Source organism: Eurytemora carolleeae, unplaced genomic scaffold, assembly GCF_000591075.1.
Source record: "Eurytemora carolleeae unplaced genomic scaffold, Eaff_2.0 scaffold216, whole genome shotgun sequence".
Classification (NCBI taxonomy): domain Eukaryota; kingdom Metazoa; phylum Arthropoda; class Copepoda; order Calanoida; family Temoridae; genus Eurytemora; species Eurytemora carolleeae.
Window position 1 is genome coordinate 79,626 of NW_019396333.1, and position 13,861 is coordinate 93,486.

The following is a 13,861-nucleotide window of genomic DNA, read 5'->3' on the forward strand; positions in this document are numbered from 1 at the left end:
GACTTTTTTCCATTGTGAATCATGCATTTTCACTTGTTAGAGGACTTTTTTGTATAAAATCATACTGGAGCCACAAAAAAGTCCTAGAAAATAAAGTCTCGAATTGGTAGGACTTTATTTCCGGGTACTTTGTTTTAGATAAAAGGACTTTTTTTCCACAGGACTTTTTTAGTGTGAAATTTTAGGACTTTTTTTCCGGAAACTTTTTTTCTAAGGACTTTTTTGGCGGTTACCGTTTTATAGTAGTTATAGATTTAAGGGCCCGTTGTACAGTACTTTACAGATACAAGGGTTAGTTTATAAGTACTTTACAGGTACACAGGGTAGTTGTACAGAACTGTACATATACAAGAAGTATTTGTATAGTACTGTGCAGATTCAAGGCGTTGCTGTAGAATACTGTACAGAAACAGGGGGTCGTTGTACAGTATAATACATGTACGGGGAGTAGTTGTACATTACTGTACAGATACAAGAGGTAGTTGTACAGTACTGTAAAGTTACAAGGGGTAGTTTCACAGTACTGTACAGGCACACGGGGTAGTGGTACAGTATTGTACAGATACAAGGGGTAGTTATACAGTAAAGATACAAAGGTTAGATTTACAGTACGGTACTGTGCAGATAAAAGGGGTAGTTACACATTAGTTGTAGTTATACAGTACTGTGCATAAGAAGAAAGTATCTGTACAACAGGTACAGGGAATCCATTACAGTAAAGCATAGGTACAGAGGACAGTTGTACAATGCACAGTACTGTACAGATACAGAAAGTGGTTGTACAACAGGGACAGGGGATAGTTGTGCACTGTAAAGTACTGTGCAGATACATAGAGTAATTTTACAACAGATATAGTGGTACAGAAAAGTATAGGTGCAGGGAATAGTTGAACAGTACTAAGCAGGTACTGAGAGTAGTGTACAAGTAGTGTTCAGATATAAGTTTTATGGTGCGCTAATTTACTGGCATAGGGGAATTAATTGTACAGCACTATAAAGATACTGTGGTTGTTAATGTACAATAATACCTGGGTATATGTACATTGAAATTTGGCGGTTTTTGTTAAACACATCGTAGAAGATTTAATAAAGCTTTACTTTTTATATTTATTTTTATTACTTATGACAAATTCATTCTGCAAAAGTTATAAGCTTCAGATTTCCTGCAGTTTGAGTAAATAGAAAAAGAAATATATTTTTTATTTTTCTAAAAATTCTTGAAAACTTACGTTTTGTTTAGTCAAAACGAATGAATAAATCATACACAATGCAAGACACCCTACATTTATAGAGCAACATGTCAGATCGTCCTAACTTCCTAGCTTTAAAAAATGTTTAATTTAAAAGTTTGTTGAATATCTATTGTAAATGTCTTATATAAAGGTTTTGATGAAAGTCTAATATAAATGTCTAATGTAAAGGTTTTGATGAAAGTCTAATATAAATGTCTAATGTAAAGGTTTTGATGAAAGTCTAATATAAATGTCTTATATAAAGGTTTTGATGAAAGTCTAATATAAATGTCTTATATAAAGGTTTTGATGAAAGTCTAATATAAATGTCTAATATAAAGGTTTTGATGAAAGTCTAATATAAATGTCTAATATAAAGGTTTTGATGAATGTCTAAAATACATGTCTAATACAAAGGTTTGATGAATGTCTAAATCTAATATAAATGGCTAATATAAAATTTGATGAATGTCTAATGTAAATGTTTAATTTTAAAGTTTTGATGAATATCTGATTTAAATGTCTAATATAAAGGTGTTGATGAATGTCTAATATAAAGGTTTTGATGAAAGTCTAGTATAAATGTCTAATGTAAAGGTTTGGATGAAAGTCTAATATAAATGTCTAATATAAAGGTTTGATGAATGTCTAATGTAAATGTTTAATTTTAAAAGTTTGATGAATGTCTAATGTAAATGTTTAATTTTAAAGGTTTGATGAATATCTATTGTAAATGTCTAATATACATGTCTAATATAAAGGTGTTGATGAATGTCTAAAATAAATGTCTAATATAAAGGTGTTGATGAATGTCTAATATAAATGTCCAATATAAAGGTGTTGATGAATGTCTAATATAAATGTCTAATATAAAGGTGTTGACGAATGTCTAATATAAATGTCTAATATAAAGGTGTTGATGAATGTCTAATATAAAGGTGTTGATGAATGTCTAATATAAAGGTGTTGATGAATGTCTAATATAAAGATGTTGATGAATGTCTAATGTAAATGTCTAATATAAATGTCTAATATAAAGGTGTTGATGAATGTCTAATGTAAAGGTGTTGATGAATGTCTAATATAAAGGTGTTGATGAATGTCTAATGTAAATGTCTAATAAAAATGTCTAATATAAAGGTGTTGATGAATGTCTAATGTAAATGTCTAATATAAATGTCTAATATAAAGGTGTTGATGAATGTTCTCTACCTGGGTAAGGATGTTAAAGAAGCTGTTGATGCACGAAGGAATTTATTTTTAACATTTTTATTGAAAATATCATAATTTAGAAAAATATTTAATATTATACATTTTAAATACATCTATGCAAAGAATATTACATATTTGAATGGCAATCTAAGAGTTTTCATTCTCATTTTTTTTTCTAAAAGTCAAATGTATGTTGAATTATAGATGTCCATGTTACACGCAAAGGATAATACTACAGAGACGACAGTACGGATTTTAATATTCCATTCAAATAATATATTCCAGGAAAAATGTAAGACACAAAAATCCTTTATATTTAAAGAGTTTTCAGTCGCATTCTTATTGAACTAACCATGCACCTTATTGGACTAACCATGTACCTTATTGGACTAACCATGCACCTTATTAGACTAACCATGCACCTTATTGGACTAACCATGCACCTTATTGGACTAACCATGTACCTTATTGGACTAACCATGTACCTTACTGGACTAACCATGTACATTATTCCTTTTATCAAGGAAAATAAACAAATAGTTGGAAATTAAAAATTCAAAATACCGAGCTAAAGCTAAGTCACATTTTATCAGTAAAAAATGTTAAAAATTTATTTTACAGACTTCATCATCAACTGTTCCCAATGAACCTAAATTATGAAGATGGAACCACTACGGTAAGAATTTAAGAGATTGTTTGCGAAAAATTAAAAATTAGAAAAAATAAAAATATTTCCAACCCAATTTTTGTTGGAAAGACGAACTAATCCTTTATTTAAATTTTGGTTAAAGGGAGTAACCGGCTATAAAAGGTAGTCGAACTGAGTATGCAGTGTTGTGGAAAGCTTTTTTCGGATTTATTTGAGACATATAAAACTTTATAGAGATCTGTAAATCCTGAGTTTGAGCGCAAATTCGACGTTCAAAACTCCTACTTTGGTTTGATACGTTTTCAAAAAAAATTTTTTTTTTAATTATTAAATAACGACGACAATAAATGTAAACAAAATTCTACATTAAACTGATTAGTTGTTTAGGAACAGGTTGTCTTAAATGAATCCTTGAGAATTTGTCCACAACACTGCATACTCAGTTCAACTACCTTACATAGCCGGTCTGTCCCTTTAAATAAAAGTAAATTTTTTAAAAAATTACAGATATATTTGATTTATAATTTTATAATTTTATTATAGTGGATAATTGATGCATTGAAGGGATACGGACACAATATGACGTATTCTAAATACAGGGTGGGAGGTGCAGCAGTACAGGTAAATAAAATTCTACAGGGTGGTCCACAAAACGTGATAGTTATAGGACAATTGGAAAATCGTTTTTGATCTTTGAATTTAATATCTTGAAAGTCGAACAACCATTGTCGATTCAATTTTTGTCATTATATAGCTTTACAAGATCAAAAACTATTAATAAGGCGTCTCTCAACTGATATGTTAAGTGGAACACCCTGTATATCTGGACAAAAAAAAATTTCAAATAATTAATACCTACATAATATATACAAATATACAATTTTTCTATTGAACCGCATGTTAGACCCAGAGAATCTTTCTTTTCAAACGCCAAAATTTTAAGATTAAAGATTAAGCTAAAATTAAGCCGTTTTTAGCAATTTTCTCCTTATAGACGCAACAGATAAAAGTATGATTAGTAGCAATCAAAAGAGCTTATTTTTCGCCGTAAGCCTATACCCCCTTTCAATTTCGCGAACACTCCCTTTAAGGCAACCCGAGACTGGGCTTTTTCAAACTTTTCTGTTTTAACTACTTTTTTCAGCCGTATGCTGAGACAGACAGAAAATAGTTTTAATAATGGCACTTTAAATGTAATTTCAAGTAACCCTCCATGCAAAGATGACAATGCCCGATTTACAACGATACCCTTTTAACCTTGATCTTATCAAAAATGTGGAAGATATTGTCGTTTTTCTGACTCAAAGTTTTTTTTCTTGGAGCTTTGCTTCTTAGAAGTAAGAAATGCGCAAGTCACTTTCGCAGAGAAACCTCAGTTGAAAATAAACAGTTCAAAGGGAGTGACCGGCAATGCCAATGTATGATAGTTGAACTGAGATTGCGGTATTGTAGAGTAATCTTTTAGGATTCACATGACACATAGATTCGGCTGCTTATAAAAAGTCTCATCAATTTTAAGACAGGGTCGACTTTGATTTACCGCTCTAACTCACTTATGCTTTTCTGTATGTTCATTTGAATACTAACAAGCACTTTTTGTTAGCTTTGGTTTTTAAAAAGTAATTGGCAAAATTCTCATAGATTCTTGCTTGAGAGCTTGACACCTTTAAATCACAGTGATGAGACCTATCAGAAGCGCAAATTCAATCTTTATGCATTTTGTAGGGATGATTTTGAAAATTGGTTTTCTACAAATTATTGAAAAGACGACATTAAAAAAATTCTAAGAAATCTGCGAAAAAATTTGTAAAAAGAAGAAATTCAATATAATGATAAAAAGAGAATAATTGATTCTAACATTGATTTGTTGACAAATTTCTATTGAGAAATATGTTTCTAAACATCCAATAGGTATATTTTAGAATTTTTGTTACATTTTCGTCGTTGTTATTGAATAATTTTTAAAATACCGATTCTCAAAATCATCTCTCCAGAATTTTCAGATCAGTTTAGCGGGTTTTCCTGTTTCAACGTTTGTGAGTGTTACAAGAAAATCATGGTTTAGGCGAAAAATACACTTCAATGTTTTGTAAGCAAACTGTTATACAGGCAAACTGTTATACAGGCAAACTGTTATACAGGCAAACTGGTTTACAGGCAAACTGTTGAACAGGCAAACTGTTATACAGACAAACTGTTATTCAGGCAACCTGTATACAGGCAAACTGTTATACAGGCAAACTGTTCTATAGGCAAACTGTTTGCATGGAGGGTCACTTGAAATTATGTTTACAGTCCTTTCAACTGCTTGTAACATGAAACTAAGAATATTTAAATAAAAGGAAAAAAACGTTTTTTGTCTAGCACATTCGTTCTATTTAAAAAACAACACGCGGTTTTAAAAAATCAGACATTGAAAGCCATTAAAAAACTAAATGGAATTATTTTCATTCACAGAGAAACAATATTTTTGGACGGTTATTGTTATATTTTTGTAATGAACATGTTGTCTTATTCTTTTTTAGTCAATTCTACAAAATATTTTTCGAACAGTTTTTATTTTTTATACAATTAATTTATTGTAACATTTCAAAGAGAGCAGGTCTGTTTGAGTCCAATACACGTCAAAACGGCTGAACCGATCCGGTCCAATTTTTGCGTGGGTACTCACATTTCCTGAGGAGGCATGAAAAGTGTATTGCATGTCAGAATTTACGAATGTTGCCGTATAAAAAAAAAAATTTTTTTAAAAAATTCAAAAATTTTATTTTTATGATTTGTACATATTTATCAAATAAAATAATTATGTTTGTTTTGTTTTTAGGCTATCGTAGTAGACCCTGAAACTGGGTCTATAACTGCTAATGCTGACTTTAGAAAAAGGGGGGCGGTGGACGGATTCTAATATTGTTAAATATTTGTTGCTATATTTTATATTTTTGCGGGTCAAAATTCAAAAAATCTAATAAAGTCTCGATTTGAATTTGAGTAGAAGTGATTTTGTTTTGTAAAATTGTTTAGTGTAATATATAATGTAAATAGTTTAATAAAATAAAGTATTTAAAAATACAAGCTAGCTTTATTGTTTGATCTTAAGGTTTTCAATGTGTAAGAGAAAAAGGGTTTTTAAATCTGTAAACTGTAAACATTTTCTTCTTTGAACTGCAAGGTTACTCACAAAGGATGAAACTGTAAAGACGACCTAAAACTCTAGAAATATGAAACTTGATATCTGGTTTCCAAATTGATTATTTTGATGGTTTCCTGAATTATTAAGAAAAAAGCCAGTTTTGGCCCACAAGGAAACCTAAATGCAAGAAAACGTACTAAACTAATGTCGTACAATCGTCTCTGAAATCTTATCCTGTGTGGGTAGGGATGGATCGTTTTCATTTTCATGGATCGTTAACATATTTATCGAGGACAAATTGTTTTTTTTAAAAACGATCATTTTTTCAAAAACGGTCGTTTTTTAAAACAAAGGTTCTTTTTTTAAAACAGTTACATAAAAAACGGTCGCTTATCTTTTTATAAAAACTATTGTTCTCAATAAACGATCGTTATTCGTTTTCTAAAAGTTCAACACGAGTGGGTCGTTTTTAAAAAACGATCGTTTTTTCCGAAAACGAAACGGTCGTTTTGAAAACGATTGAAAAACGAAACAAAAAACGATCGTTTTCAAAAACGGTTATCAATGAGTAACCCTGTATGTTTTATGACTGGGGTATCCTTGAATGCAAAATTGTTATTTAAAGAGAACGTATAACGAGAAACAATAATAAAGTATAAAAAGTGCCATTTGTTATTTTTCTCTGATTGCTATGGGACCTTTTTAACTTTATTTTAAACTTATTTACTAACCCGGACGAAACACGTGACAAAATTCCTCTATAAACTTGTTTGTTTACAAATTGAAACATAATTAAACTTATACTATACTATAGGGCATATTTATTAAACCTATAGGGCATATTTATTTCTCATATAATTTGTGTAACATATTTATAGCATTGATTATAAAAATAAGACTTGTGTGGAGTTTTCGTCAAAAAGATTGGTAATATTAACCACATTGATTGAACCATTGTGTTGTTGTTGGTACTATTGTGGTAATATTGAACACATTGATTAAACCATTGTAATTGTGGTACTATTATGATAATATTGATTGAACCATTGTGGTTGTGGTATTATTTGGTAATATTGACCACAAGGATTGAACCATTGTAGTTATGGTATTATATTGATAATATTGACCACATGGATTGAACCAATGTGTAGTTGTGGTACTATTATGATAATATTGATTGAACCATTGTGGTTGTGGTATTATTTGGTAATATTGACCACATGGATTGAACCAATGTGTAGTTGTGGTACTCTTATGGTAATATTGACCACATGGATTGAACCAATGTGTATTTGTGGTACTATTATGGTAATATTAACCAAATGGATTGAAAAATTGTGGAGTTTTGGTACTTTTATGGTAATATTGACCACTATATTGAACCATTGTGTAGTTGTGGTGCTAGAATGGTAATTTTAACCACATGGATTGAACAATTGTGGAGTTATGGTACTATTATGGTAAAATTGACCACATTGATTGAACCATTGTGTAGTTGGAATAATCTAAATAGTTAGCGGTCCAGAATCCTACCCCAGCCAAACCAAGATCAGTTCCAACCTAAAAAAAATGAAATTATAAAAAAAAATTTAAAATAAAAATTTGATTTGCTGTTAATATTGAATTACTGGAAGCATTTTAAATTGACAAAACATTTTTTGTCTTCTTCATTTCCTGTAAAAAAAGCTTTGAGATTACGAATGTTATATCTTACTTTGTATTTGATAAATAGACTTGAAGGATCATCAAACCATATCTGATAAATTGTAGAATTCAATGTCACCTCAAAGTATGGAGTCTAAAATAGGGCAGAATTAAAATATATCATCTTTATTTAAAGATATATGAAACAATGTATTTCACACTTTCGTTTTATCTTTTATTAACATTCGTTCATTAGGAAATTACCTTAAAATAGTTCGCAGATTTTGTTTTCTTTGTGTTAATTTTGAAAAATGTAAATGAAAGAGTATAAAGAAGAAACAACTCCTATAAAAAAAAGCTTTTAACTAAGGAAACAGGTACAAATTTATAAATTCTCTTTCAAGGGTTTACATCCTTTTTAAAGTATTTTAACAGGTACAAATTTATATATTCTATTTCAAGGTTCACATACGATACTTTTTCAAACAGTAAAGTGATTCAAGATCCTTCAAAATAAATATATAAAATCTATGTATTAAACACTTTTCATTTTTAAACTTTCAAATTGTATAAAAAGATTTTTCTTTTTTACTTGCTTTTCCAGGGTTTTTTTTAAACACTCTTTATATTGAAGTTTTAGCTTCCTGCAATGTCAAATTGAAATTCAACAAATTCTTAAGCGGAGAAATTTTGCAATTTCAGATTACATTCCTTGTACTGCACACTAATAGGAAATACAATTGATGGTCGGTCAGTCTGTAACAGCAAGGGAACAACTGACCTAATATCAAATGATACCTCATTTCAAGAGTGGCATATCCGATTCACACATGAGAAACAATTTTCTTTTTATTTCTTGAAAAGTGTCATTTTTTACCATAATTTTAACAAAAATAAATTTTGAGCTTGAGGTTAAATTTTCATTGATTCAAATTTTCTGGGAGTAAATGATACAATCATCATTCATCGATAACGTAGTAAATCTAGATAAATTATGTTATTCATTGATCATGTAATAAATACAGAGGCCCCGTAGTAAATCTAGATAAATTATGTTATACATTGATCATGTAATAAATACAGAGGCCCCGTAGTAAATGATACAATCATCATTCATTGATCATGTAATAAATAGAGGCCCCGTAGTAAATCTAGATAAATTACGTTATACATTGTCCAAATAGCGATTTTTTGCGATTAACCCAATCTAGATACCTAGATATATATATATAAATTCGTCATACACATATTGTGATTGCTTAACTACGCTATATATTACAGCACATAACTTGTAATTATGCTGTTAAAACCTGACTTTAATCTAATATATAGAAATATACTCAGCTAGTTGATATAGAGACTCCGCTTTGATTACTGCGTGAGAGTAATCATGTCCTTGCTCTAAACGAATGACTTGAAGATATTGCCCATTGGTTTGGCATAGATAGTTACAAGCTAGTGTCTAGAGGACATCGATAGCTAATGAGATCATGCCCATTGGTTTGGCATTGATAGTTACGAGCTACTGTCTATAGGAAATCGATAGCTAATGAGATCATGCTCATTGGTTTGGCATTGATAGTTACGAACTAGTATCTAGAGGACATCAATAGCTTATGAGATCGTGTCCATTGGTTTGGCATTGATTTTTACGAGCTAGTATCTAGAAGACATTATAAGCTAATGAGATTGTGCCCATTGGCTTGGCATTGATAGTTTACAAGCTAGTGTCTGGGTGACATCGATATCCTACGAAATTGTCCTCTTTGGTTTGGCATTGATAGTTTACAAGCCCGGGTTGATATCAATAGCTGACAAGATTGTGTCCAGGTTTAGACATTGATAGCTAAGTGAAACTGAGTTGTACCTGGATAGATACAGGTTCCAGAAACCGTTATGGAGTAGGGTTCTTCTTTTTATTTTACCTGTGAGACCGCATCCCATTTTCTACCGGTCAATGATAGCTTCTCAAAATTCAAAATATCCTAAAAATAATTGTTTACTCTGAAATCATAATTTTACATTTATTTCACAAGGCAAACAAACAAAATAAGATTTTTTTAATTTTTAAAACCGCGATTATCGTTTTTTCTTAAAACAGAAACAAATTTCTCCCGGGGTCAAAAAAATATCAAATTTTAATTATCAAAATGCAAAAATAGTTTTGGTATATTGAAAAAAAAAACCGAAGAAACCTTTTTTTGTATTAAAAAATATTATAAAAAAACTTCGCAGATATGTTTTCATTTTTTCAAGTCTTATTTTAATTTATTCTTTAAACAAACTTCCATAAATAAAAATCTTGAAATATCTAAAATTACTTTATAGGTCTCTGTCTGCTCTAAAATATTTATAAATAGAAAATTGGAAGTTTCTCAAAACAAAGATTAAAATGCGGAAAACAGCATCATTTTACTTTCTTCATTTTCGTGAGATGAAAAAGAGTTTTAAATAAAGAAATTTTTCACATATTTCAATTATAAAGTACGGAATTTAAAGAGAATTCCACTGTAATTTTTATTAACCTCTTTTATACACTGTGAGAAGTGTATTTTAAATTGTTTCTGTTAAATAACAATGTGACTTCAATGTTGTTTTATACAGCCAATCAGAGGTGATATGCGATAAAACCAGCCAATTAGAGGTGATAGGTGATAAAACCAGCCAATGAAACAGAATCAGTGTCAAACTCACTAGGGAGCAAGGTTATAATGCAAGGAAAGTTATTTCAGAGGTATACGCCTCTTTTGTACTGCAGTAGTATACTGTCTCAAGACGGATGTCGAAGCCTGACATGGGATCCATCTTTCACATAAAAAAATCAATGAAATATTCTGGTCATTGGGAAACTTTCATGTTAACAACTGCAATTAACTTTCCTTGCATTACAACCTCGCTAGGGATGGGGTGAAGGGATGCCATGAGCCCTGCGAATTTGTCCAGGGGGGGGGCTTTAATAATTTTTCTTTCCAGGGGGGGATGCTCAGCTCCCGTTGGGGCCTGAAATTCCACAGCAATCAAACAATTTTACTGTTCCAGGGGGGGGTTTAGCCCCCATAGCCCATCCCTGACTACGCCTCTACTGCGAAATGGTCTTCAAGCCTCTGAATTCGCAAATGAGTATTTAAAATGACCAGGCGCTACCCCTACCATTTAGAATAGATATTAAAGAAGTAAAGTATAAAAAAATAGAAAAAATATTTATTATTTTAATATATATGCAATGTTTTTGGTTATTAAAAAAACACTGCATTAAAAAGTGTTATTTATTACTCCTAATATCTTTTCTACTGTTTAGGTGTAGCTCCAGGAACCTTATAAGGAATTTCAACACCTGCTGCATCACTACAATTGCATCCTCGAAATGGAACCTAGATCAAAATTGAAAACAAAATTTCAGAATTCTATTTTCGTAGATTTTTAGGCATCACCTTTTTGATAAAGCAGATTCCAGCGTTAAAAGACTCACAAGGATATCTGTACCCATACCAGGGGACCCCAAGAATCATCTTAAACATTTTATATTTAGGGCTGGACATATCAGAGACTTTTTAAATCTGTTTCTTATAGGTGAAATCAATGTATGTAATCAACGTAACAGACACCGTTCGGTTTAACCCTATTATACGGCTTGGGGGATCGGGTGTTTCCCCCAATGTTGTGTTTTCTAAATAACTTAAAAACGGCTTATATTAGAACGCTTGAACTTCTTCACTTGTCATAGTTGTGAAAAATTTTTGCCAACAATTTTTTTTTTATTCGTAGAGTAGGGTGGAGTGCAGTCAAATGGCGAGTTGGTGTTTTTAAAAAAATGAATGTAAAAATCTGAAAATTATAAGATAAAACAAAATTAATTATCTCAAATAATATTTCAAACCAAAAACTTCATATTTACAAAATTGTCTTTCTCAATTTCCGAAACGTGTGTGCCAAAATGGCTGGTTTCAAAACAATACTATGTAAAGTGCTATCTATTGTACTTGATAATTAGGTACATGTTTACTTATGCCTAGAACTGTACCTTTTTTACTGGAATACCAAGCTGTACATATTTGCGAATTCCACTAAAAAATAAAATCTAATTTTTAAGAAAAATGTAAAACATTTGTTGAGGAATATTTAAGGAACTAGGTAAATATAATATCATCAAAAATTCTTTGAAGTAATAATTTGCAACTCTGGTATTTTATTCATTGCCATTTTCCTTCAAGGGATTGTAGCACAATTTTAGGGCGCTACCCTACAAATCTTTGTATGATCAATGATGTTATAGATATTCTTGTTTTCTATCTTAAACATAGTACTGAAATATTCTTGTTTTTCTATCTTAAACATAGTATTGAGATATTCTTGTTTTCTATCTTAAACATAGTACTGAGATATTCTTGTTTTTCTATCTTAAACATAGTGCTGAGATATTCTTGTTTTTCTATTTTAAACATAGTACTGAGATATTCTTGTTTTTCTATCTTAAACATAGTACTGAGATATTCTTGTTTTCTATCTTAAACATAGAACTGAGATATTCTTGTTTTTCTATCTTAAACATAGTACTGAGATATTTTTGTTTTTCTATCTTAAACATAGTACTGAGATATTTTTGTTTTTCTATCTTAAACATAGTACTGAGATATTCTTGTTTTTCTATCTAAAAAAAAGTTCTGAGAAGATTTTCTCTGTATTTACACGAAAATGAATAATTTCTTTCCCCATCATTGAATTGTAATGAATAGATAATGCTGAAATATGAAAACTTTGTATTGAAGTCAAATGAGCATATTCCTCGTTGACGGTAGATTAGTAGAAATTGAATTTTATTAGCGGTTTAATTTTTTAATCTTAAGGTTGCTGTAAGTGTACATTTTTGCAAAAAAATCGCTCAAGTTTAAACTTTTCTTATCTCACCAATTTAATAAAACAAAATTTTTTAAATCTAAATATTGAAAAGATTTTTATTTAAAAGATTTGCTTGTTTACCCTTTATTTTAAATAAAATGACACTCACCAGACACTCCGTCAGAAATTCGATAATTTTCTTAATGCGAAATGGAACGAACGAAAATTTCGCGAAAATGAGGTCGAAAATTTTGCTGAAAGTACATTGAAATTCGCGAACATTTTGAGCAAAATTCTTTTAGTTTCGTTCTTTCATTTTGCGAATTTCGTTCAACGAAAATTTTGTTAGAAACCCTAAAACAAAGACAATGCCTGTAAGCGTTTTTACGTTTAAAATGCGCAAGCACTCTATGTTTTAGGTAGAATAAAAGCAGGATAACTCCATCATCATTGATCAGACAAAGGTTTAAATTGATTGATTAATTGATTAAATGATTGATTGACCTGAATATTCTCCTGAGTGGGGAATTCGGCCTGGCTTGGCAAGAAGTTTCAAACATTTGACTCTGGAAATTAATAAAAAAAAATTAGAAGAACTAGAAAAAAAAATATTAGATTGATAAGAATAATAAGAATAATATTTAACAAATTTTGACATCATTTCTAAAATATCAAAATTGTAAAAATTGTATTTTAAAAGTTGATCATTGTGCCAATCTCAAATTAATGATTTTATAATATTGCTGAGGATATGATAATTATTATTCTACAACCTGAGTATCATAAGCCGTTATAAAAACAAGATCAACAATATTCGCCAACTTCTCATATTGAAACATCCGCCTGTCCGCCCCTAAACATAAAAAGAGCTTCATTAAGAATGTCCGCCATTTTATTAAGCCAATCCGCCCCAAAGAAGAAATAAAAATGTATCATTTATGTCTTTTTTCAATCAACATTTTATTATTTGCCTTTGTATAGATGAAAGTGCAGTATTGTGGAAAAAACTATTGAATTTATTTGATACCAATGCGACATTTTTACGCTGTATAACTTTTAAATAAAAGAGCGTAAAGTCGTTTGTAATATTTCACCAGCTGATTCAGTCAGTATAAGAAACATTTTTTACAACTGTTTAATTAGCTAGACAGAACGTGT

At 30.2% G+C, this 13,861-nt stretch overlaps 2 protein-coding genes across 5 annotated transcripts in view; one reads left to right on the forward strand and one right to left on the reverse strand.

Annotated features, from left to right (window-relative positions):
• LOC111701117 (glutathione hydrolase 2) overlaps positions 1 to 6,162 on the forward strand; it is a 30,201-nt gene extending 24,039 nt beyond the window's left edge. For 2 of the 4 annotated variants that reach the window (XM_023472271.1, XM_023472272.1), the window contains exons 24-27: positions 2,424 to 2,482; positions 3,066 to 3,120; positions 3,637 to 3,714; positions 5,918 to 6,162. In XM_023472271.1, coding sequence (XP_023328039.1) covers positions 2,424 to 2,482; positions 3,066 to 3,120; positions 3,637 to 3,714; positions 5,918 to 5,998 — 273 coding nt within the window. In that variant the 3' untranslated portion in view covers positions 5,999 to 6,162. Of the gene's footprint in view, positions 1 to 1,766; positions 1,800 to 2,423; positions 2,483 to 3,065; positions 3,121 to 3,636; positions 3,715 to 5,917 lie in introns of those variants that run through there. The other 2 variants (XM_023472273.1, XM_023472274.1) reach the window with 2 other exon arrangements.
• A 1,234-nt stretch (positions 6,163 to 7,396) lies between these two features.
• LOC111701120 (di-N-acetylchitobiase) overlaps positions 7,397 to 13,861 on the reverse strand; it is a 31,273-nt gene continuing 24,808 nt past the window's right edge. Inside the window, exons 7-14 of the mRNA XM_023472278.1 lie at positions 13,477 to 13,556; positions 13,208 to 13,269; positions 11,889 to 11,931; positions 11,299 to 11,376; positions 11,182 to 11,238; positions 9,793 to 9,852; positions 7,938 to 8,021; positions 7,397 to 7,783 (exon numbers count right to left, since the gene is read on the reverse strand). Of these exons, the coding sequence (XP_023328046.1) occupies positions 7,679 to 7,783; positions 7,938 to 8,021; positions 9,793 to 9,852; positions 11,182 to 11,238; positions 11,299 to 11,376; positions 11,889 to 11,931; positions 13,208 to 13,269; positions 13,477 to 13,542 (555 nt within the window). The 5' untranslated portion in view covers positions 13,543 to 13,556 and the 3' untranslated portion in view covers positions 7,397 to 7,678. The remainder of the gene's footprint in view (positions 7,784 to 7,937; positions 8,022 to 9,792; positions 9,853 to 11,181; positions 11,239 to 11,298; positions 11,377 to 11,888; positions 11,932 to 13,207; positions 13,270 to 13,476; positions 13,557 to 13,861) is intronic.